We start from the raw sequence: 25,490 nt of genomic DNA, 5'->3' as shown, positions 1-25,490 counted from the left end.
GTAGATAAAATTTGAATTTTAAGAAGGCTTTTGGGGAAATCCAGGTAAACTGGATTTGATTGTGCGGTCTAACATAACCTGAGTTGTAAAGAAATATACATTAAATTTGGAATTTTGATAAATGAATATTCCTAGCAAGTGAATAAAATGTATTCAATTAACTAAAACCCTGTGCACTTCTGAACTGAAGTGGAATCGACTGTAATTGATTTATTTGAAACCAGAGGTTAAGGACTGAATTAGCTAAGTACAACTGGGTATTTCAAGCCACTGGCTTCTCAAATGTCAAATCCCTTCTATTTTAAATATTATTTCAGCTGCGGGGCATTGCAGTCCTGATGGTAGTTCCATCAAGAACACAAATCGTATTAATATTCGATTTTGGAGAAGAGTGGGTTGGATTGTGATCTTTAAAAAGTGTTCAAGTTTAAGAAGGGGTGACTCTGACTAGTTTCCTAGAAAGAACGTTGTGTCTCCATAAGAATTGGGTGTGGTAATTAGCACAGCCAGGCAATCATCTTTATAATTCAACCATGTATCTTGATCTGGTTTAATCCATAGAGAATCTCTGTTGTTAGCATATAAACACCTGACCTGTCAAGCAATCCCTACATGTTTAAGAGACTATACATCAGTTCCAACAGAAAAACCCAAAATTCACATAGCCTTTGGTTAGCTGAACTTTAAAACAAAAAATTTTTATAATCACCTCCTGCATCCCATTCCCCTAAAATGAGCATAACTCCTTTTAATTTAATTGTTTAAAAACAGTGGCGCGAACATGAGCCCAACTGCAGAGTAAAAAAAAAAATCACTGATTCTCTGCATTTGAAAACCATTGTTTATTTTTTACCCTGTCCTGTTCCAGCCTGTATCTCCTTTCCTGTTAGTTATGGGATGCAAAGATTATATTGAGTTCAGGTTTTCCAAAATAACAGGCATCTGTAAATCCAGATATGAATGAATGGTATTTAATAAGATTGTTTTCGTTTTAAAATGGGTATTTATGTGTCACTGGAGAAAGATCAGAAATGTACGGCTGTTTATGAATGCTACTGTGCCTGAGGTTAGGATCCTCCCCCTCCCCGCCCCCCACAATCTGAGATGCAGCCAAGAAAAACAGTCCTGATAGACAATGCTCCACTTCACCTGCTACGACGACGATGTGTGCATTTCATTTCTGTCAACAGTATGTACAGTTAGGGTTCATTCGCCTCATTATTTTATTACATCTACGTTACAGTTAACCAGTCTCTCTAGGAAATAATAAATAACCGCTTTAAAAAACAATTGCTGCGCTGCGTTCTGAGAATACACTTTCCATCTGAATTCTCTCTCTCTCTCTCTCTCTCTCTCTCTCTCTCTCTCTCCCTCTCCCTCTTTTTAACCCACCCTTGTTATGAATTTTCTAGCTTTGGGAAATAGAATTTAGACTCCACCAACTCTTGCTGGCTTGTGAAGATTTATTTTTACACTGACTTCCATAAGGGGATCAGAAAGGGAAAGGCTGCAGAGGGACACGAGGATGCTCTGCCTTCTCAGTCTCCCAGCACGCCAAAGCCCAGGACCACAAGTCCAGACCTACACAGCTTTTCTATAAGCCTTCAGCTAGCCAACCTCCATTTCTTTGTTAAAATAATAATAATATTAACAACAACAACAACAACGCCATATGTTAAATCAAAGCAAAAAGCCACCTTACTTCCAAGGGCAAAGAATTATGAATTCCATTTACAAAAACACTCTTAATTTGCCACCTTCCTGGGCAGGAAGGTGCTTCCTTTCCCCTGAGCAGTCCTGTTATTGTAGAAGGCAGAAAGGGAAGATTTGCAGAGGCAGCCCTCCCCTCCCCCTCCTCCACCCTACTTTGGAGACTTTTGTGTTTCTAAAATGTCCTGGGAGGAGCCCTTGAAGATAGAAAGGAGTTTGGGTGTGCCTGAATTTGGGGAGGGATCCACCTACTTTGCCACTCCCCTCTTCTGGTTCCAGCAGTGAATTCATCTCTAGACGAAATATTAAAGCAAATAGGGCATCCGGCCTCTCTTTCTGTCTTCCATGTATATTTCTGCCACCTTCTCTTTTCTCCTCCCAGAAAAATGAGAGTTAGCTTAAGCTATAAGAGCCTAAGCAAGCAAGACTGGAATGGCCATCTTCCTGGTACTAATGAACTAAGCATTTGAATTTCAGTTGTCTTCTGAGACAGATTCTGGAGTCAGGAAGGAGGAGGGCTTCTTCTGTTCTTACATCACTCAGCAGCACCAGATCCGTCCTTTCTAATGTTTAGTTCTGAGGGTTTAATATTTTGGCTTCCAAAATGCAAATGAAAACCTAAAGAATCAACATAAATAAAATAAAAGTTTATTTTTTAATAATAAAGTTAATGCTCCTGGTCAGGAAGCAATCGTTTGTCATTCCTTTAGCAGTACAAACAATCTTTTATCCAAAAGAATACATGGGGCTTTATTGGGTCGTTTGTCTGAGTACAGACTCAGTGGAATATCTAAATGATACCCTGCTCTGAACTCCAAGTTGAAAGTAAGTTTTTATTATACTTGAGGGAAGGAATGGGTTCAGCTGCTTATTGCAAAGAGCAATTGCCAAGGGAGAGTTAAACTCAATTACTGTAACCATACTGAATAAAAAATACTGCCAAGAACAAAAATACGCCTGGGTAAAGACAGCCACTGAATAAAAAAAAAAATCGACATAAAGCGTATCAAATATTTATTTATCTGGGCAACAAAGGACTATGATACATTGACAGGCATGGAGGCTACTGCCAGAGTAACTCAACATAGTACAGCTAGAACTGCTTCCAATGTGGTCAGTGAAGACACACAATACCAGGTGGTCCCAAATGCTTCAAGTTGAACAGAAGGAGAGAGAGAGAGAGAGAGAGAGAGAGAGAGAGAGAGAGAGAGAGCGCAGAGAAATCCCTAACCCTTGGTTTAAAGACAATTATTCATTTATTGCTCAGAGGACGCTTTTAAGGGAGGACAGTGAACTCAAATAAACTTTATTTTTCTCCCCATGAAACCATAGAAGGGTTATCAAATCACTCCAGTTTAAGAAAATTTTTTCCAGTATCCCAATATCACTGATTTTTTTCTGTCAGTTCAACGAAAAGCTAAATATAACACTAATTATATATAAATTTTTATTTTACCTTAAAAATGTTTTGTTCAGCTGTTTCATTATCATCATTTAACATGCTATCACGGGGCTAAATCCATGAATTCCAGAAAGGGGGGGTGTATTTCCCAAACCTTGGATTTCTAAGTAAAACCACATGAAGAAACTAATAAGGACAATCCGAAGCCCACTAAACAGGAGGTAAACGAGATCACCAGATAAATAAAAAAAAGGTTTAAAACAGACTCACCATATTTACAAATCCCATTAAATTACACATAAATAAATATATACAGAGACGTGAACACTGATTCCCTTATAGAATTGTGGATTGTGTCATCAGAGGAAGTTCAAGTGGGTGGTTGTACCTTGCAGAGACAACTTCTACAACTGAAGACAGGACATAGAACTTCTGTATTTGTGTTCAAGTTTATTCACAATACTGATAAAAAATGTCATTATCCTCTTTGCCTTTTTTTTTTTAAAGTATGGCTACAATCTGAAGTATGCAAGGGAAGGCGATGAGTTAGTCCCATGAAGCTCATATACTTTTTAAATTTTTTAACGTCCTTTTTTTAAAAAAAAAGTTTTAATGTTTGTTGTTGATTTGATTTTTAAAAAAAAAAAAAAAAGAAAGAAAGAAAGAAAAAGGTTCACAAATGCGACAGAACTTTTCTTTGCTGGCTTCACGACCTGTTCTGTTCTCTTAGGCTCCACACGAGGGTAAAGGGGGTGTTGTTTGGTGCTGATGGGGAAGTTGAGGCAAGGCGCTGAGTAGGCAGCGGCTGCCCCGCTGGCAGTCGAGAGAGCAATCCGGAGGACTCCGGGGATGAAGGGCGGCGCGGAGTAGCAGCAGCAGTAGGAGTGGCTGGTCCCGGAGCTGTCACCTGCCGGGTGGGGGAGGGGCGAGTGGGGACGTCGGCCGGTGGGGCGGGCGGGGGCGGGGCAGGAGGCGAGCCTCACTTTCTGTGTTTCTCTTCTTTGTCACTGCTTTTGGCGCTGTTGTCCGTGTGGCTGTTGGGGTTGTTGCTGAGGTACATTTTGTCCATGGCCTTGAGGGCCTCGGTGAGATAGTTCTGCAGGGCGGTGACCGCTGCACACACCGCCGGGCTACCGAAGCCATGGGAGATGAGGTTGAAGTGGGTCAAGCAACTCTGGATGCCAGGCTCCAGGATAGGGTTGGGCCGCGAGTTCCCCAGGGGAGATCGGTCCTGAGCCAGCAGGTCAGTGAACTCTTTGCAGATCTGTCTGCGATGGAACAGAGACATGAAGTGAAGCTCCCATCAGGCCTGGATAGCAGTGAGAAACCATGGCTCCCTGAGGTTACCTCTGCCACCCAGCCCGCCTCCTCCTCCGCCCTCCAAGGCCAGTCACTCAAAATAATAAAGCCTCTCACTTCCAAACTGACTCTCCTCCCTTAAATGAATACCCTTCCTACTTCAAACAGACCTCCCCTTCTCTCCCCACCCCCAACCCTGGCAATCTTCTCCCTACACCTTTCTCACAGCAAACATCCTGAACACAGGAAAAGCATGTCACAGGCTGAATGAGGGCAAAGAAAAGTTACACAGGAAGTGAAAAACACAAAGTATCCCTCTTCAGTATTCTAGTAAAGTCAGACTCATGGGAGCCTGCTCCCCACACCGCTAAAGGAACCACACTAAAAGCTGGTGGAATGGGGGGTGGGGGAGTCTCGTCTCATTCACCTTCAAACCAGGATGAGGCTTGAATTTAGGCAGAAAGGCAGACACTGCTTTTTTAACAACAGGGCCAGGGGAGAGAACCACTTACATAAGGACCTGCCTTTGGGTCCCCAGAATTTATGTAAACCTCCAGCTTGGAGGTTTATGTCTTTAACCCCAATGTTGGATGAGAGCGATAGTGGGATCCCAGTGGTTTGCTGGGCAGCCATTTTAGCCTAAATAGTGAGCTTTGGGGTCAGTGACAGAGACTCTCTCAAAGAATAATGTGGGGAGCCTTAGAGAAAGTAACCTCAGCACACAGGAAGTCTGTGTGGTCCTGGAAGCCAGCACTAGCAGAGGCCTTCCTGAGGTGGCAGGGGGCAGGCATGAGGAAACCTGTCACTACTAGGCCAGAAACTGTCTCACACAAGGCCTCAGCCTCTTAACCCTGTTGCAGTGCCCTCTGATGACACCAGCTTTTGATAATTGAGGACTTCTAAACAAGCCTTTTAATCTCCAGCAAACATAGCAAGACAGTCTTTTTCTTTTCAACCTAGCCCAGGCACCTATGGGAATATAACTTGGGCCATTTTGAAACGCAGTTGATAGCTTGCCAGTTAGCTAAAACTTGTAGTATAACTGTGTAACTCTGCCTCTGAATGTGTGTGTGTGTGTGTGTGTGTGTGTGTGTGTGTGTGAGAGAGAGAGAGAGAGAGAGAGAGAGAGAGAGAGAGAGAGAGAGAGGATAATGGAAACTGGGATTAGAGGTAAAAGGAGAGCTGTTTGTGGATGGCACACTTTATAGGCCTGGGCCTAACCCTTTGCCTTTCAGAACACAGTGGTAGAGAGAAAACCTAGGCAAGCCTGGTTGGCAGCCCTTTGAGGATTTGGTTCTGATTTTTTTTTTTTTTTTTTTGGCAACAAATCCATACTCTTTCAGTGAAACCCTGCCTGCAAACCACGCACATCCTCATTAATTTAAAAGTTAGTGTAGGAAGAGATAGACCCGAGGAAGAACACACAGGACAGTCCCACTGTTTCCTTTATGATCCAGACTATGCTTACTTATGTGTTAGTGCCCTGATTTCAGTATTCACAACAAAGCTGAAGGGGGGGGGGGAGCATGAGATAATTTTTGTTTCTTTTGACAGCGAGCAGTCGGACCCTGCAGAGGGAAATGCCTTACTTTGTAGCCAGGAGCATGTTTTTTCTTGTCACTTGCTCATTGGGATCGGAATGTTGTCGGTTGAGAAATTCTGCTACCGCTTTGGCAGGAAATTCAGTTTCGCACACGTACCCAAAGTCCCTGGCTAGGTGGACGGCTTCTCCTGGCAAGAGGTGGGGGAGGGAAGTGAGGGCCAGAGAACCACAGAATTGGGATCAAAGTTTTCCTCTCCACACCCAACTCCCTTAACTTTCTTCACCAAAAGTTGGAAGGGAACAGAAACCACTTGTTTCCTTTCTTTAGATTTTTCTTCTTCTCTATGAGTCTAGAGAACAAACTCATCAGGAAAAGTGCCAGGCTGGCTTACAAGGCCAAGAGGTTTGAAAACGTTAAGCTCGCCCATCACCCATCACTCCCTACCCATCCCTTGACTGAAGTTTCCTCACCTCCCGTTTGAAAATGGCTGCCCTGTTCCGCCCTCACACCTATCAACACACCATGAGTCAGTGGCGTGTCCTAATCACTCCTTGGGCTTTTCAGCAAGGGAACAAGACTGAGAGAGTTTACATTTTAACTTGATCACACACAATTATCTGTTCATCCAAGCCGATTAACCAAGAGGATTTGAGGGTCACTCCACTGAGTCTGTCTGTGTTGTTGATTTTCGAATCTTTGGTTTTAATTTCCTGAACCAGTTGGTTTTTACTGCGAGGCTTCCTGCCATTAGCTCCAGCTCCGGAAGAACGCATGCGCCAATTAGAGCATCAAAGCCCTCTCCGCAGAGCTTGTTTCCATAAAATGGAGCGGATCACAAACAATAACAGCTCTCCAGAAACTGCCTCCCCTCTGCATCGCTCAACCCCCCATACCCAAACCAACTCCTCCTGCCCCACCCTCAGCTTCCACACCATTTTCCTGGCATATAATTTGGGAAGTACAATATGAAAGTGGGGTCTCTAGACGCTACCATTATTTTAACATCATGTTGCTGGATTTGAATTTCTGGCCCTAAACAATAGATTTTTTTTTTAAAGTTACATCATCACCACCTTCAATACCATTTAACACCCATAAGTCATGGAATCGCTCCTCAAAAACATTGCTTCCGGTGTTCTCTGGATACTTTCAAATTCTTAGATTCCACAGAAGTATCCCCCCCACCCCACCATTAAGCAAAATCAATTATGCCTCCTTCATATAAGCGGCTAGTTTTAAATCTGCCTAAGAATAAATGACCATCTTCTTATTTTTTCTATTAATGTGAGCTATAAAAAGATACAAAGGAGAGCTATACATCCATCCCAACCCTTATCCCCAATCTTAAATGAACTGAGTATCGGAGGTTAGGAATCTAGGAAGCAGGCATGTGAGTGAGCAGATTCTGGTGACAGCTCTTGGATAGCTGGCCAGGATGGCTTTTTGTCTTAAGGACTTTAGAAGGGTGTGTGTGTGCTTAAATGGGAGGGTAGGGGGGGAGGAAGGCATAAAAAACCCTTTGACAATGTGTCTGTTTCTTCTCTTTCTGTATGGAACAATCCAGATTCTAGGACTGCTCACTCACTTCTCCTCCTGGAGAGAAGACACACAGAGGAAACAAGAGGTAGGAGGTATACGAATGGACAACCTACAAGGGCTTTTAACCCTGAGCTTTCAGGACCGTCTTAAATCAGGATGCAGGTCAGAGATTCCCAAATTAATTCAGGAAGTAATGGTCACGCATTTCTCAAACGCAGATGTCAGAATAACTTAAGTGATTTACTGCTGAGTTCTTTCGAAGAGACAGGAACTTGGGGAATGCGTAGCTCTTAAATTTGTGCACCGTTTAGGTCAGATTTGTGCTGAGGGTAGGGTGACTCTGCCGTACAGAGGAAGAAGAATATACAGGCATGAGGTTATATAAATAGGCTTTGGGTCTTTTGTTTTTTTTGTTTTGTTTCTTGTTTTTTTTTTCCCCTTGGCATTCCAAATTCTGTTCACTTCCAGTTACATTCTGTGGAAAGGTGAAGTCACCAAAGGACACAAAACACACTTGAACATCTGGCTACTGAATATCATCCATTCCCTCCAGGTTGACAGTTCCCTCCATTAGCACGGAGATCTGCTTACCTTCCACCAGTGATGTGAGAAGGGTAACGTTGGCGGCTTTACGTCTCCCTGCTGGCAGATTCAATCCTATTTTGTCCAGTTTTTCTCTTAAGGATCTTCCGCCATTCTTAGATTTTGCTCTGTTTCAGAAACACAGGGAGGCAGGGATGGAGAAAAGATCGACTTTCGCTGGGTCACCATCAAAGTCGTTCTGAACACTTTTTAAGATGTGTGCCTAAAAAAACTGAAGGGCATGGTCCCGAGGCAGGGGAGGGGGAGCAAGAAGGGACTATATAGAAAGATAGTGAGTGAGAAAGGCCTGCTAACCCGTAAAGCACCCACTGTGTGCAGTTGTCATTGGGACTACTGTGGCAGGTTGGGAGCGTTTCATTTTCAGCTCTCTGAAGAAGGCAAACACACACACACACACACACACACACACACACACACAGAGAGAGAGAGAGAGAGAGAGAGAGAGAGAGAGAGAGAGAGAGAGAGAGAGTGTGTGTTCTGATTCCTAGAGTTTCAGGTACTGTACTCTTAAGGTCCACTGATAACTCTGTATTCTCCCTGTTGCTACAACCACAGCAAACCCCAGTGGGGTCTTTAAATTGTCTTCAAAAGCTCTGCTGTTAGGTTGCTCCCAGTAACCAAAGTTATCATCACTCTCACATTTCATGTCCTGGCTTTGGTCCCAATGGGAAATGCACCTCGCCAATTGTTTACACGCCATGTCAAGAGCGTAACTGGAAATGTCAAGAGGCTGAAGGCTGATATCAGCCTTCAGAATTTTCCCTGATTTCACAGACAATGGAGGCACTTCTAAATAGATGTCTAAATAGACTCCCATAATCAGAAAGTGGTTAAGATAAATTGTTTAAGTAAAACAGCAAATTAATTAATTTCAGATTTTATTCCCTACTCAAGTGGGTCTTTAATTGTGTGGATTAGATTATACTCCCATAGGTAAGCAGTCTATGATATTGGGGATGGGGGAAGGGGAGGATAAAGCAAGGGGCAGAGAAAGATTTGTGTCAGTAAAAGATAACTAAGGAGAGTTGCTGGTATTAACTCTGCAAAACCCTCTTAGAATATGTAGGTATACCCACCAAGGCCCAACTGAGGGTTATTAAGATACAGGAATAAAGTTAGACAATGAATTACAGGTCTTTTGTAGAGAGGAGAGAGGAGATTAAGGGACACACTATTTTGCCAAATTTAACACTAGGCCTACAACTCACACCATTGGATAGAACCCTAAGAACACAACTGGCTCCAAGACTTTTTCTCTCTTTAGACTCTTACTTCCCTGGCCCTTGTGATAAAAGGTCTCCCTCACTTCAGAGAGGTGAGACTCCTGTGTTAATGGATGAAATCCCTGAGCGACTACATATAATGAACGGAAACTGGAAATGTCTGCACGTTGCTTGTCACACATCACAGCAAATCAGAACGTCAAAGGTCAGAGCCTCGGGTACTGGGACTGGGGTGGGAGTAGGGGTGCCTTCTGGCAGGAGGTGCCAGCAACCAGGCATGGGAGGCTTGCAGCAAGCAGAAGTCATTCTCTTCGATTACTTGAAAACCTGTCTGTTAAATCTCCACTCAAGACCCTACAGTGTGGTAAGCAAAGCAAGAAGCCCAGAAGCTTTTCTGAGCTTGTAACCTGTGCGCGACCAGGGAAAAGGCAGCAGCACGGCGCCCCACGGCTGCCAAGGCTGGGACTGAGCCCCAGATGGAGAAAACTACGCCTGCGTGCTGCAGAAAACGGAGTGCCCCGAGTGCGCAGGCGCGTCTCCTCACCCCGCCTTCGGCCACGCCTACAGAGCTCCTCTCTTTTCTCCCCGCCCCTTTCTCATCCAGCGTGCAGTACCGCTGCCGTCACGGCGCAGGCGCACTGGGACCGCGTCGCGGGGAGGGGCGGGGCGGATTGGGGCGGGGAGGGGAGGGGTAGGGAGGGGCGGGGCGGGGCCGGTCCGAGCCTCACCTCCGCAGTACTCCGCCCAGGAGCGACGCGTTGAGACACTCGGGCGGTGAGAGGCGCCGCTGTACTTCCGCCACCGTGACCTTGTACTTCGAGGTGGAGCTGAGGAGCGACAGGCGACCCGGAACTGAACAGAAGACTTCGTTGGGGTTCACCACGCCACCAAAGAGGTTGTCCTTGTTGATAGGGATGGCGGAGACAGCATTGCTGTTGGACTTGGACAGGGACACAGGGCCTGCGAAGACAGGATGCGGGCTCGTGTGAGGGGCGGACCGAGCGAGCGCTGCTCAGCCCAGGAATCCCGTGGCGGCTTCCTACCCTCACCCTTGCTGCAAGCTGTCTAGAGATGGCTGGTGCTGTCGCGACCCCCTGGGCTCCCAAGAGGGCTCCGGAGTGATGCAGGAGCTCGGGTTTAGGAAGACAACGAATGGGTTTTGTGTGCAAACCCGAGACAGGGTTGGTGTAGTCGGGATTTTGCGGGCAAAAGGCTCAGTGCGGAAAGAAATTACTGTTAAAACCAGGAGACAGCCTCGATGGTTGCAGCAACCAGTAAATAAACACTTCAGTTAGCTAGCAAGTGGTGGGTTCTGTTGTCACACCCCACACGTCCGTCCTTTCATCAATAGACCTTATGTTCCATTTGAAAGCCTCTCCTCGGGCTTTGGAGATCATTCCAAGCCCATGAACGGGACTCAAGAATAGGCCTACAGTTGAACATTAGGAATGCATCTTTTTGTTGAGCAAATACTTAAATGAACCTTGTCTGTCTAAGCCCCTTCAAAGGAGTGGCGGTTAGGATATATAATCAGTTAAAACCATAAGCTCTTCATTGTTAGAAAACAAATTCAAGACCAGCAAAACGAGGGGTTCATTTCTTAACACCAATGTAATTCAGATGCATCCACAACCATTTAAGTTCAATGCGTTTGTACCTTAAATTCCACACAGAGACATATAATAATAATAATAATAATATGCACAGTCTCATCATAGCGCTTCTCATGTTTTGTTTTTTTAAATGTAGATATTCTAGTTGTATGGGGAGGTGAGGGGCTCTAGGTTTTGGATAGATCACTTGTGACATTAATAGCTCTGGGGAGGCTAATAGAGACAATAGGAGTTAAACGAACTCGAGAGAGATTACTAATAAAAGAGCCAATTATCATGTCGACTTGGAAAGAATACCTCTTAAGATTTATCCCTTACACATCTAATTTACCATGACAAAGATTTCACAGATGCAAAAATGAAACTTTAAACTAGCTAACAATATGCTGATTTGGGGTTAGAAATGAGAACAGTTTTATATAGCATCATCCTCTGGTGGTGCCTAGAATCCTGAAGTGCCTGCCACCATAACAACAAGGGTATTGCTGCTGCGTTTAATACAAGAAACTTTATTTCTACCCACTAAGCACAATGGAATGATAAACCCATGCAAATGATGTAACAACTTTCTAACCATTTCTTTTCTATATACATAGGTCAACAGTGGCATCTTCAAGATGCTAATTTTAACGAAAAGCTAAATTTTTGCTAACCTAATTTAAGTTTTAAAGCCTTGAAACTCAATCAAGAGACTAGAAACTAAATCAGAGAACTCTAAAGTTGCCTTCCCCTTCTAGAGTGAGTTTTTTTTCCAATTTGATTTTTTATTAATATTAAATTATTTGTATTATTTCAGCTTGATGCACTTTTTAACCCTCATGGCCTTTAACTGCACACAATTAATTAACTATGAGACTATTTCCAAATTGAAATGCCACTTCCAAATCAGGTCAACTATTGCACATTTCACTTTGTGCAAATATCACTGAACTACATTCAGTGCTGAAATCCCGATTAGAACAAAGCTAGCCTGTTGCCATTACCAAGATCCTGAAAGCTGGTTGTTTGAGCACTGTTCTTCTATGCCTATCTATTTGCTAATTCTGAGCCTTTAGGAAATCCTATTTGAAAAAAAATAAATACAGTCCAGTAAGTTCTTTTAAATAGCACTCTGCCTGTAAGGACACGCTTGGGATGCAGAAGGAAATGGCTTACCTTTCTTAATTACAGTTTGATCTGGGATGTTAATACCCGGGTCTTCTACATGCTGCAACAAAAGGATACACATGAATGTAAGTGTATAATCAAAACAAAAGGAAATGAATATTCGCTGCAAGGTGGGGGAGGGGAGGGCGGAGGAGGGGAGTTCTCCCTCTGCCTCCCCCATGACATTTATATATAAACATCTTATCTTGGCTTACTGAATTTGGAGCTTTAAAACTCAAGAGGTTTCACTGTATACCCACGGCCCATTTCTCCTCCCCCACAACCCCCAGCAGATAATCCACGTTGAAGAGGACGGGATGGAGAATAAAACTTTCTTTGAAAATCAAATGAAGTTTTGGAGTTCCTAATCTTTTTTTCTTTTTACAGTCAGTTGGACCTTTAGAAATGCACCTAGCATTAGTGTGGCACCTTTCAGCAGCTTGAGACCTCAGGGATCCCAGGGTGGAGGCCGCCAAAGCCAAGGAAACACAATAGAAAGGACAGGGGCGGGAGGATGGCAGACTGTTGGAAACCCTGTAGGTAATACGACAAAGCACACACACACACACACACACACACACACACACACACACACACACACACACACACACACACACACACACACACCTTCATTTAAGAAAAGCTAGAAATAATTTTTAAAAGACTGCTGCCCGCAGTAGTAGATGTGGCAGGAATATGGAAATATCAGGAACAAAAACCCTTTAAGGCTGCTCTCCTGTTGTCCAGCAGGGGTGTGGGCCCCCCCACCCGCTTCTCTCTCTCTCTCTCTCTCTCTCTCTCTCTCTCTCTCTCTCTCTCTCTCTCTCTCTCTCACAGATGGATGGGTATATGTGCATGCTAGAATTCAAACGTGATTAGAAAGTAAAATGAAATCATGTTTTCTAATGCAGAAACTGACAGGCAATATAATGTCTGGCTGTGTTTACAAATTAGCACCAGGGCTGCTGAGATAGAGGATTTCGCAATCGTTACCAAGCCCAGGCATTGCCATTTAAAAAACTATTACTTCCTTCTCTAGTCTTTGTCCAACAATAATACTGATTCGAACATTTTCCATTCTGTCTTGGATTTATGCTCCTGTTAATTGTGCCTGATCGCAATGATTCCGGGTGGATGGTACTAAGTTGCTTTATTACAGGTTTTATTATACTCAATGCTCTCATTTGTAACTTGCCTAAAGTGCTTCTGGATTTAAGTATAATTAAATTGAGAAATGTTCAGAAATGACTACTGCTGCAGTTCTTGTGTTTTAACTATATGGGGAAATATGATCCCTTTATGCATGCACCCTAAACCCGTAAAGTAAATGCAGTGCGGCATAATACTTTTATTTCTGTTATTTCTAGCTAGACCTTGTCCATACAGGGAAGATTGTTAAGTTTAAAACCCCACTGAGATATTAATGATTAAATAATTTTCACCATCGATTTGATTTTCTTAAATATTTAGCAGTCGTTCTTATTAAAAGTTAACTGTGGCAGCAATGAGAAAATTGAAAACAACCCTTTTCCTGACCCAAATTCCTTTGAAAGATTTTTTTCCCCTTGAAAGGTGGGGGAGGGTGAGAAGAACACTGAGCTTTCAGCTTTCCAGTGATCAGTTGGTTAATTTCTCCTACTGACCAATTTTACCACAAAGAGTTACCACACAGGTATCAAGAATTCCCATAAGTCGCAGGACATTTTTGCAAAAGTAGACCTATGGGGGGGGGGGGCGTCTCTCGTGTGCAAGGCAGGGTAGCTCCAAAGCTGAAGACATTATTTTGCTACTTGAGTGTTTTCAAAGGACAAGCAAAGAAAAGAATTCAGAGACTCTCTAACTAAAATCACCATAACTTCTAGTTCTATTCAAAATTACTTTTTTAAATATAAAATATTGCCTCAAATTCACTAAGGATCATTTTTCTAAAAGCATGTAAATATGCACACACAGAGAGAGGGAGGGAGGGAGGGAGGGAGGAGAGAGAGAGAGAGAGAGAGAGAGAGAGAGAGAGAGAGAGAGAGAGAGAGAGAGAGAGAGAGAGAGAGAGAGAGAGAGAGAGAGAGAGAGAGAGAGAGAGCACTTACTAAGCCTTGCATTGGACCAAGTGCCTGCTTTCTGTGTTCCTTGAAAGGTTGTTAAGCACAACCAACAAATTTCGGTGATTAACTAGTCTAAATGAGAGCGGTAATAAATTTTCTATTTTCCTGTAGAACTTCAAGAATGTTTTAAATCCGCCAGGCAATCAGGTAAGTTCACGTGGCCCGTTTTCCTTACAATCTAATTCAGTAATCATTAAACTGTCAACAGACATACCACTGCTATATTTGATGTAGTAATTTGAAATAGCATTTTAGCAAAAATCACATCCAGATACATTTCCTTTCCAAAGAAAAGCACCTTTAACAGAAGCCATATATATTCTCTCTGTGTGTGTATATATACACACACACACACATACACACACATAATATATGTGCACACTCCATTTCAGGAAGATTGTAAGAAAGCCATAAATTTATAGAGCCGGGGCTGAGATGCTGGTTGCAATTTAATTTTAACAAGTATTTTCAAATTATCAATAGCCTGGGCTACATTCTAAGCAGTCTATGTGCTAAGGCCCTGCTTATTTAGAAATCATCTTAAACTGCATTTACTGATAACTGAATTAGAACTCCACACAGCACCCAATAGTCTCCAAACATTTAATTGAATATGCAGTGTAGCAGATTCTGATAGGCGTTGGGAACCTAGCTAATGATTTATGAGGTCACCACTTAGCACCCCCAGGAAGAGAAGAAAGCTGCATTTTAATGTCCTCCCCCCCCCCCCCCCCGCTAGGATTTGCTACTTATATCCCTTTGATCAGGATAGGGTAGGCATAACTTCTAGGTTTTACTAATGCTTATAAAAGCCAGTTCAAGGACCTTTCCCTAAGTCTTCCATACTTTCTTTTACTTTGTGAGCACATTTGAGAAGCTCTTTAGACTAAATTTAACCTCTTTCCCAGAACAGCGAGAAATTCCTACACTTTCAGCAGTAGAATTAGATTCTCCCTCGATCCACACAGTTTTACCGCCTCGGAGAGAAGCTACCTGAAGGGTGACAATCGCCTGATTTATTTGTGTCGGTTGGAAGTGGTAACCCAGGCATTGTTGAGCGGGCTCCAGGATGCATTGTTCTCAATTACTTTTTCATTTCAAAATTTGGTTGCTTAAGTGAGTCTCACCCTCACCCCCAATTATTATTGAGGAAAACCAAGGCCCCGAGGGCCTGGACTCCACGAAGCTTCCCAGAGGGCAGGTGAACCTAAGGCTGCGTTCCCTCCCGCGGCCTGCACCGCCTCTTACCGGGACGTCCTCGATGGCGTGAGGTAAGGAGTGGATCGGGAGGTCCCCGAGCCCAGAGCCGAGCCCGTGCGGGCCGTGCAAGAGGTCCTCGTGCCGCCGATAGTCCCTTCGAGGATCCAGGCCCGACAGTTGGTGGGGTAGCCCCCGGTGTGTGTGTAAGAGCCCAGATTCCTGGCTCTGCCTCTGGCCGGGCCAGCCCGGGTGCTGCGGCTGCGGCTGGGCGTGCAGGGGATTCAGGCTGTAGGGGTCGTTGACGTGGGAGTAAGGATCTTGCGACTGGGGATAGATAGGCTGGTAGGGAGGGGGAAAGTAGGGAGGCTGGAAGTCGGCATTAGGGGTGTGGGACAGCGGCGGGGCGCTGGTGTAGGGAGATTGACCTACAGTGCCCAGCTGGGGCAACCGTGCCGTCCCGTTGCTGGTGCCGTCGTGACGGTCCTGGAAGACAGCAAGACGGAAAGGAAAAGAAGAAATGAGGCGCAGGGTTTCAGCTACCCTACTAAATCCATTCCACAAGCCCCGTGTGGGCAGACCGCCGAAGTGGGGGTACCAACTACTACACTGTTCGGACTGGAAAACACCCGAGAAGTGAAGCAGGCCTTTCCAAAAACAAACAAAAAGGAAAAAAAAAACAGGAAAGAAATCAGAATATGTAAATAGAGAGGTGCAGCTGACTCTCCCGGACATTCCTCTCAAAGGAGGGAAAACGTAAAAGAGTGTGTCCTGTAGTACAACCCTTAGCAGCAGCAGTACCAAACCTCCCTTAAGCAAAATTCAGAGAGCCACTAAATATTAAACAGGAGAAGCGGTCTTTGCTTTTCCTGGATTTGAACCTGTCTGCCACTGCATTATTGTTTACTCTTCCATTAATCTTGAGGGGGGAAAAATCATAAACCTTCAAAGACTATTACCATTTCATGACTATTTAAATAGAAACATGTTTCACACAGAGGCCCTAAGAAAGCACACGTTTAAATGACCAGCTTAAAGGTTTTAACTGCCTGGTTGGGGAGGGGGGGTCTGTCTTTTCCGCTTCCTCTGTTAGAAGGCTTTTTTTACGCGACAGGGTCGTTTTATGATATGAATGGGGAGTGAAGAACGCCAAGCCAGGGTTTCAAATAGAAAGATTCCGTCTTACCGGGTTCTTTTTAAAAGAAAGAGGTGCACCCCGGGGCGGTGGCCCCCGCCCCTTCCACCCTAGCCCCAAAGGGCAAAAGAAACCCCTGGCTTTAGGTTTCTCCATTGCAATCTGCTTGCAAAGCAAGCCAAGAGTGAGTTCCAGAGAGCAGGAACCTTCCAAGGTTTAGCCGCCAGGCCCCAGGCTAGGGGACACACCGGGGTGCGCCTTTCACCACCCCACTCCACCCCCCACAGACGGGATTAAACATCAGATGTGGAGGGCGCCTCTGGAGCAAGAAAAGCCGCAAGGAAATAAAGACGAACCCGGCGAGAAACTGGCCCAGGGAAAGAGCTGAGGGGTAGGTAGGTCTGCGTGCGCGGAGAGGTCCAGCAGGGACCGGGCAGTGGCGACGCGTTGGATTTGGGGATGGAAAGGAGCCAGAGAAGAGAGGAAAGGGGGATAGGAATGCAAACGGAAGGCGAGGTCCACAAGGAACCCTGGCCAAGAAGCTCAGGATTTCGGGCAGTTTCTCGGCTACGGGTTTCTGGAACAGAATTCCTAAGGAAACAGGGTTGGGGGTGGGGTGGGACTCACCATAGCTGAAAAACTGTGAACTAACATCTGCGAAGAGTCTGGGGTAACCAGTCAGGGTGAGGAAAAAAAAAAAAAGCCAACAACAATAACAAAAGCAAAAAAGCAAAAACCACCACGCCTCGAGCACCCGGCTGCCCCGTGGCCCGAAAGAGCCACACACAAAAGGCGCCGAGAGCCCCGCGCCACCCAGGACTCCAGTCACCGCGCGGACGCTCCCGCGAGCGCCGGAGCCCCGCTCGGATCCATCCGAACTTGTACCACTGAGTCGCGCGGCGCCTTCAGCTGGTCGAACCCACGATCTCTATCCTCCCGGGATCGGTTAGGAACCAGAGCTCTTTAAGAAAAAAAAAAAAAAAGCAAAAACCACCAACAACAAAAAACAACCAAACAACACCAAAAAAAAAAAAAAAAAAAAACCACCAAAAAAAAAAAGAAAAAGAAAAAAGTGTGTGTGTGTGTGTGTGTGTGTGTGCGTGCGCGCGCGCGCGTGTTCCTTAATCCGTGTCTCCCCCTCTTTCCTTAGCGGCGGCTTCACTTCAGCTTCTAATAACCGCGCTGGGCAGCGTTCCTGGAGCCTCCTAATAGCAGATATTCATGACTATTAATATTACACGAATACTTAATAAGGGAAGAATGCCTGGAAATCGAGCGTGAAGCGGAGAGGCAACTCGCGCCGGAGCCGGCTCTCAATGCAGTCATTGACGGGAGTCTCAGTGTAGCAAATCGGAGGTGGGGAGAGGGAGCGCGAGAGACAAAAAGCGAGCGACGGAGGGAGCGGGCGAGCGTGCGGGGGGCCGCGGCGCGGCGTCTGGCGAATCACAGCAAAGGGGCAACATTTTAAAAGGTTGCAGGGCCTGCAAAAGTGAAAGAGAAAGAAGGCGAGAGAAGGAGGCCGAGGGGGCCAGAGCGCGGAGAGGGAGGATGTGTCTGCGAGCGTGTGCGAGAAAGAAAGTGTGGGCGACGAGAAGAGAGAGGAGTGGAGAGAGGGAGGGAGGAAGGAGGGAGCGCCGGGGAGGAGGAAGGGAGGGCAGGAGGGAGGGAGGAGGAGGGGGAGGAGGGGGCCGAGCGGGAGCTGCAGAGGGGGAGCCCGCGGCGGGGGTGGGGGGGGGGGGGAGGGGAAAGGAAGCGAGGGAGGACAATCGGACCTAAAAGGCTAGGGCAGACCTCGGGATGGAGCTGGGGTCTCGCGCCGCGGGCTGGAGCTCCGGGGACCCGCTGGCGGCTGCCCACCGAGTTCTGCGCCTGGGACGTGCTCCCCGCCGCTCTCCGGCCGCGGGATTCTCTGTTGCGCAGCGGGGCCTGGGACTCAGGACTCGGCTGCCCGCTGCCTCGCTGCTCCTCCATGGCCCGGAGTCCCGCCTGGGAGCAACCCGCCCTCTTCGCTAACCCTTGTCCTCCTCCGCCAGCCGGGTCGCGAACCGCCTTCCCTAGGACCTCGGAGCCGTGCGCCCGTCGGCTGCGGCTACTCCGATCTCGCTTGGTCCCCGGACCGGGTTCCGGGAGCGGGAGCGGGAGCCGGGACGCGGCCCCGGGCGCGCACAGACGCGAAGCGGCCCAGCCTGGGCGCCTCTGGCAAAGGCTCCAGGCTCCCTGCACAAACCCGTCCGACTGGCTGGGCCACTCCCGCCGACACCCCATAGATGACAGGGCTAGCTCTCCCCGCGCGTCGCCACTGCTAGTCTGCCCGCCTGGTTGTCGGAACAAGCGGCACCTCGCCTTTTCGTGTCCCTGCAGAGCCTCAACCAAATCAGACAACTACAAGCCCGCTCGGAAACACAAAATCCCTGCTCCAGCGCTGGCTATGCCGCCGCTACCAAAGTTGTTGAAATCGCCCAGACTTTTTTTTTTCTTCTCTCCTACCCCAGTCTCAACACACCCTTCTCCCACCCCTCTCTCATGCACCTCCAGAGTCCCTCTGGGGGTTCAAGTTCATCTCGCGCCCTACCCTCTAGATCCCTTTAGTGTGTAGAGCCACACGAAGGTTCTTAACACTATCACTCAGGGCGCTTGTACCTTGAACTGACTTCTGGGATCTAAGAAAGTGAAAAGCATCAGCTTGAAGAAGGGAGTCCAGACCCCTAAGGGGGAAAAACCTGCTTCTTAAAGAGTCACAGTAGAACCTAGGCCTGCGGGTAAAAGTCACCCTTAGCCTAGCAAACAAAGCTGCCTGGCCCTAGGTGGGGTTCCTGAGGCTTTCCCGGCGCACGACAGGAACCCCTAGAGAAGCATGGATATTGGTGGCATGTCTGTCATCTGGTGTCCCATCCGCCAGGTTGGGAGTAGAGAGGGGTAACGGGAGAGCCGGAGAGGAGAAAGGCGTAAAACAGTATTTTAAAAGCGAAGAGGGAGGGAGCGGGTGACACTTCCTTCACGTAAACCCAGTTTCTGATTTCAAGTGAAGATGGAATTTTTGCCTCTGCACGCCCGCGAGCAGACGTTTTAGCCGGAATCCCCAGCTCCAAAAGCCAAAAGGAAAAAGAAATAAAAGAAGAACAACAAAAGTCAAGGCCACTACAGATTTGGATAATCACGGGCTTCCCACCAGCTCCTTTGAGTGGGGTTTAAAAAAAAAAAAAGACTGAGGTCAACCCCCCCCCCCCCCATCCCTTCCCTCACAAGCCGTTGGTTCTTTTCCCAGGCCTCCCTGACTGTCCCAAACAGAGGCCCTGGGTTTTAAAATGGATTCCCAAGGGAGAGCCCTCTCTGATCCCAGCAGACTCTCGGCAACCCGAGACGATCAGCAATCACCCCAGGATTTTCAGGGTCCCGCCGCTAAGCACTGGCAGGTAGAAGGGAGATCTCTTCCCCGCCCCCCGACTCCCAGAAGTCGGTAATGCACACGCACCCAACCACCACCATGGGGTGTGTCCACCCCAAAGCTCGGCGGGAGAAACTGCTTAGAACTTCAAGGACTGTGGAAGCTAAAGAGTGACAGCAAAGGCTGACGGGAGAGCTCCCACGCCGAACCCGCTTTACAGGTCAGGGCGAAGTGTGTGGGCCCTTCTCCAAATGCAAGAAGGGAACGTCTTTAGGAAGAAAGAAAAGAATGAATGAAAAAAGGAGGATATTAATGTGAGAAAGGGAATGAAAGCAGGTACATGGTTTTATTTTTCTTCCTGCCACCGTAGGCACCCTTAGGATCTTACTCAAAACACACCAGAGTGCACAGGCACGTGCCCAGTTGCCAGCCTTAAAAAAAAAAAAAAAAAACAACAACAACTCAAGCTCCTCTTTTTCCTTCCACTCTCAGGCAGAGCCAAAAGTAAGCAGGAAAAAGGGGGGGAAAGTGGGACACGGGCTTCGAAAGACAAAAGTGAAAGAAGCAAGATCCAGATTCACCATCTCCTGCCTCTCCCCCTGCTATTCGGGCGAATTCGAGGGGTGGGAGCTGCGGCGGTGTTAAGTTTGCCCCACTCGCAATTCGCAACCAGCTGCGTGGAGAGGAGGAGGAGGAGGAGAGGGAGGGTGGATCTCCAAGCCTGTGGCGGCGAGGATAAGTGAGCGGGCGCCTCGCTTACCTCGCAGTCTTCGTACTTGATATTATCCGTCAGTTTCCAAAGCATTTTCATGGATCGGCGGGATCGGATTTGCCCCTCTGCGCCTCGCACCCCAGCGGAGCTACTCTCTGGGTTAGCGCAAAGTGCGGGCTGAGGGCGGTGAGCAAAAGAGGAGGAGGAGGAGGGGGAGGAGGAGAGGAGGGCGAGGAGGAGGAGAAGGGTAGGAAGGGGGAGGAGGAGGAGGAGAAGAAGGAGGTGGAGGTAGAGGAGGAGGAGGGCCAGGAGGAGAAGGGCGAGGAGGGAGGAGAGAAGGGTTGGAGAGCTCCGGTGTGCGCTCGGAGATCTCCCTCTAATGGTAGAAACTTTTCTCTTTCCCCTGCTCCTCGCGAACAGCCTAATCGTCTCATTAGCATATCAACAATAGTCCAATTGCTCGCCAGGACCACAATCTGCCGCCGGCCTCTCCGACCTAGGTATAAAGGCCTCTTCCAGCAGCGAACTTGCTCCTAGAGCACACACGCTTAGGTGCCAGCCTGCTAGCCCAACAACTCTGCCTGCAGTTCCAGCACCCTCTCTGTTCCAGCGGCCCCTATCCCCAATGTCATCCCTTTCCCCTTCGCCTGTCTCCGGGTCCTGCTAGCCAAAGATGCTTTGGATAAAGCTCTATACTACTCAGGGTACCAGCGGCGGCGCCTGGGGACCAACTTTCAGCACCCCACAACCTACCCCTACTACACAACCGCCTTTCGTCCCCGTCCGATTTTATTAGAAATCATTATCCCTTTCGCAATGAACCGTAACCACCAAACCAAGACCAGCAAAGTCACTCCCGGATTTTTGCCCAACTGCAGATCGCCTCTGCTCACTGCTGTTACCCCCCTCGGGCTGCAGCACCCTGGGAGTTTTATTAGCTTTGCGCTCCCCCTCCCCCCCCCCCCCAGGTTGGAGATTCTGCCAACCAGCTCCCGTGGCTCGGTTGGGGTTTGCGATCTCTTAATTGCTACGTGTAAAATAAAAGTTGTACCCTGAAGAGGTTACTCGAGAGATCCCGGGGTTAAATGATTTTCCTCTGGTTTGTAGGACGCTGAAGCGGATTATTCATCGGGCGTTTGGACTGTAAGGTTTCCCAGGTGCAACGTGGACAACCACACAGAATTCGGACGCGCATGTACAGCCCCTTCTGGAGTGAGCCGAAAAGCAGACCCAGGAGCTCCTGCGACTCTCCATGCGGTGTCGTATGTGCATCAAAATAAAACAGTGGGAACCAACTCTTCCTGTGCTAATCCGCTCCAGTTTTCCCAAGATTCTCCTTTTTAATTAAAGAAGGACGCTATCCTTCATGATTTGATGTTACTAACGCCGGCGTTTTGGCGGCGCAATGGCCGGCTGGTGAAAAGCCTGAAGGCGGGAGACACCCTTTCCCCCAAGTCGACCACTCCTGCCTTTCCCAGCTCCACCCGGGGACTTACTCACTCCACCGAGACCCTTCCTCCCTTACAGCAATTATTTTAAAGTAAGAAAAAAAGATCTAAGGACTTTAATGTGACACTTTGATATAGAGGGATTTCTCTGGCTGAGTTTTCCCACTAGCACTTCTAAAAAATATTTTTATTTGTCTTTCTCCTGCTAACTGTGGCAAGCCACTTAAGGACAGCAAATCTCCTCAGAGACCTCTGGTTCATCTGATTCTTTTTTCTTTGGTTTTTCTTCCTTCTTTCCTTCTCTTTGATTCTTTCTTTCTTTAAAAAAAAAAAAATCTCCAGGCCTCCCTGATTTCCGTAGTGAATCCCTTATGGGGAGAAGACATTGACAAATCCAAGGGTTTGCTAACAGGTGGAAGAAAAGCAAGAAAAGAGGGGAACCCCAATCTCCACTCAAAACTGAAGAGGTGTAATTCTTCTACCTCAAGACCCTGCCTAATTAAGTTAGAGTCTCTTCCCCCAAAAGCCAGAGACAAGGCCAGAGCTGACAAGAGAATTCTAAGTCCCACGGCCCTGCGTGCCCCCTAGAGATGCCTTTCAAGATCTAAGTAACCCTTTGGCTGATAGGTGTAGAAGCTTGGCACCCCACTCTGCCCCAGAAAAATGGTCAGTTTCTAAGCAAGGTCCCGCAAAGCCCTCCCCACCTCCGAAGCTCAACTGATCTGTAAACGGGCTTAAAACCTGAAGCTCAGCCTCTGGGAGGGGCCAGCACCTCCACTTTTCCCAGACGCAGCCACAGCCAGGTGTCCTATGACCTGTGGGCCTGCTCCATGGCCTGCGAGCAGTTTAAAAAAAAAAAAAAAACATCCTGCGGGCTCGCCAGGGTGCTTGCGGGAACTCTTAAGTTTCGCTTTCTTTTGCTTCAGTTGTGACCCGGGGAAAGACGCTTAAGGGGTTACTTGGTCTCTAACCCGACCCCCAATCCCCTCCCCTGTCCTGTGCCCGCAGCTCAGGGCCCGGCAGATCTCAGGCTCCAAATCAGCTAAAGGCTACGAAACTGTAGTTCTCCCGCCAAGGGCACCATTGACGTGCAGATTGGGCCTGCCAGCTCGTCCGGCCCCTGCCAGCCGCTGTCCCGCAGTGTAGGCGCTAAGGAAAGGCTGGGGAGAGTGGTCCGTCGGGTAGCCGCTGAGCCTGGGAAGCTCGGGCTTGCATGATCTTCATTCCCACACCTCTCTTGCAGTCAGTTCTGCAGCTGGGCAGGAGCCTTGGTTCCTTTGGATAGGAGCTGAAGATGTAGGCCTGACCTGGGGGAATGAACTCTACCAAGGCAGGGACATAAGGAGAAACAGAATGATCTTCCATTTTCTGATGGTCAGCATCCACAGAGATGGGGGATGCTCAAGTTGTCACCGTCTGGTAAATCTGTTCCCATCGGTCTCAAAACCACTGGCTCTCAGCCCCAGATTCAGGGCTGCAGCCACTGGCCACACTGTAGGCTCTCTCTGCAGCAGGCCTGGGCTCCACCACAACTCTCTCACCTCTAGCTTTCAAAACCTAGCCTGACTCCCTGGAGGCCTGGACCCAACCACAGCCCACTCCGAGCAGTGGGCACCTTCTCACCTCCTGCAGATTTCATCACAATTTAGTTATAACAGCCCCCCAAGCTGCAGCATCCAGAAACAGAGTTAGGTCCACACAATACAGGGAGAGAAGGCTCTTGCGTCTGTGTTTGGTGTGAAACTTTCATCCTTAAGCAAAGTCAGTCTAAGTTTGAGGAAGGAATATTATTTAATAGGCTTAACTAGAGAGGGGGGATAAAAGAATTCACTCAGCTAGTAAAAGTAATAAATGTAAGGGAGAAACAGCCAAATGTCTTCCTTTCTCCAACTCCAGACAATGCAATGAAGACGACACCCGAGCTCTCGGGCAAAAGAGACAAAAAGAATCTCATCTCTAGGATCTTGTCCTCGAAGGAGCAAAGCGTCCATCTCTGTCCCCCCCCCCCCTTTGGGAAGGTTGAATCCCTTAGTTCAAATTGCCCCTCAGGCTTGTGGCTTGCAGAATGTCGCTCTAACCAGGCCTTGGTTGGCCGGGCCAAAAGACAGGGCCCCGCGGTTCCTATTATGAAATCCTTGACTGGGGATTGGCAGGCACGTTACTTCAACCCAGCTAGAGCCACCCTTGTTTCCCAGTCAGGAAAATCTAGAAGCAAGTTCCCAGGGCCGGTGCCGGGGGTCTGTGGCTCGGGAAAGGCCAGAACCGGCCCCTACACCGCTTTGAGGAGTCCTCTGCCCAACAGGGCTCGCCTTTGGCAGCTTCTAATGCCGAAAATTCTCTTTTCCTCACCACCGCTGCAGTTCTGTAGACCAACAACCGAAAACCTACCCTAGTAAGCCGATTGAGGGTCCAGCTAAACTTTAGGCAAACTTTAAAAAGTGTCGGAAAGAAAGAAAGAAAGAAAGAAAGAAAGAAAGAAAGAAAGAAAGAAAGAAAGAAAGAAGAAGGAAGGAAGGAAGGAAGGAAGGAAGGAAGGAAGGAAGGAAGGAAGGAAGGAAGGAAGGAAGGAAGGAAGGAAGGAAGGAAAGAAGGAAAGAAAGAAGGAAAGAAAGAAGGAAAGAAAGAAGGAAAGAAAAAAAGAATGCGCTCCTGGCTACCTGGCCACCAGGGCGTCTTTTTATTTCACCCTCCTAGGCCCCCAAAATGCAGGATATCAACGGGTCAGGTGCACCAGGTCTAGGCACAGCTGAAGGGGAACCTTCTAAGCTGAAGGCACAGCCATGGGGAACCCACACCTCCAGCTCGGCGTCCCTCCCCACTTCTTATTTAGTCATCCACCCAAGTTTCTGTTGGGATGGGGGTGGGAAAATCGCTGGAAATCAAACCACAAGTGACCCCAGGGGCCACCTGTGGAACCTGAGCCGGACTTTGCCCGCCTTCTGGCCCCGAGGGCCGCGGGCTTGGCCCCCTGCTCCGAGGCGGTTGCCTGCGCTGGTTGGTCCAGTCTTCCCTCTCCTGGGAGTACTCTTGGGCGCTGCCAGGAATGCCTCACCTAGGACTCCCTTGCCCTGGGCCACCGCACTTCTTCTCCGCCTCCCCACTCCCGGCCCCCTCCTCCGCTCCACCCCCGCCCACCTCAGCCCCAGCCAAGGCAAACCCCCGTACCTGCCAGTCCCCCATTTTGGCAAGTATGGACATCTCGGCTCAGCGCTCCTGGCGACGGGTCCCCGCTGGGCATGGGCTTGAGGGCTCGGCCAGGCCCGCTCCCTGGAATCGCTTAGACAAATCCTTTTTTTTTTTTTTTTTTTACCTGCTCACCAACATCTCACCTGGTCATAAAGAGCTAGGTTGCTACCTGCCGACGCATGCGCGCTGGCCTAAGGAATTCACTCTGCCAGCTCCAGTCCCAGCACCTCTCTCTGAGCTGACCTG

At 47.8% G+C, this 25,490-nt stretch overlaps 1 protein-coding gene across 3 annotated transcripts; it reads right to left on the bottom strand.

Moving 5' to 3' along the window:
- Positions 1-4,091: 4,091 nt before the first annotated feature.
- Positions 4,092-25,256, bottom strand: Tfap2a (transcription factor AP-2 alpha). Of its 3 annotated transcripts, none has more exons than XM_052157433.1 (7): positions 25,224-25,256; positions 15,430-15,864; positions 12,089-12,140; positions 10,049-10,280; positions 8,086-8,204; positions 6,001-6,142; positions 4,092-4,380 (listed from the first exon to the last, which is right to left on the bottom strand). In XM_052157433.1, the coding sequence occupies exons 1-7, from the start codon at positions 25,254-25,256 to the stop codon at positions 4,092-4,094; spliced, it is 1,302 nt and encodes a 433-aa protein (XP_052013393.1). The 3 variants fall into 3 exon arrangements, with proteins under 3 accessions (XP_052013393.1, XP_052013392.1, XP_052013394.1); XM_052157432.1 differs by lacking the exon at positions 25,224-25,256 and adding an exon at positions 20,659-20,709; XM_052157434.1 differs by lacking the exon at positions 25,224-25,256 and adding an exon at positions 17,141-17,167.
- Positions 25,257-25,490: the final 234 nt, after the last annotated feature.

Source organism: Apodemus sylvaticus, chromosome 14 (genome assembly GCF_947179515.1).
Source record: "Apodemus sylvaticus chromosome 14, mApoSyl1.1, whole genome shotgun sequence".
In the NCBI taxonomy this organism is placed as follows: Eukaryota; Metazoa; Chordata; class Mammalia; order Rodentia; family Muridae; genus Apodemus; species Apodemus sylvaticus.
This window is presented reverse-complemented; position numbering and strand designations above follow the sequence as displayed.

What these genes read in the sequence shown, in the direction of transcription:
- Tfap2a (XM_052157432.1), bottom strand. Translation starts at nt 20,709, where the DNA reads ATGAAAATGCTTTGGAAACTGACGGATAATATCAAGTACGAAGACTGC. An exon ending in TCAAGTACGAAGACTGCGAG is followed by an intron (nt 15,865 to 20,658) that starts GTAAGCGAGGCG and finishes GCTGTCTTCCAG; the next exon opens with GACCGTCACGACGGCACCAG. An exon ending in CTGGGCGGAGTACTGCGGAG is followed by an intron (nt 8,205 to 10,048) that starts GTGAGGCTCGGA and finishes TTTCTGAAACAG; the next exon opens with AGCAAAATCTAAGAATGGCG.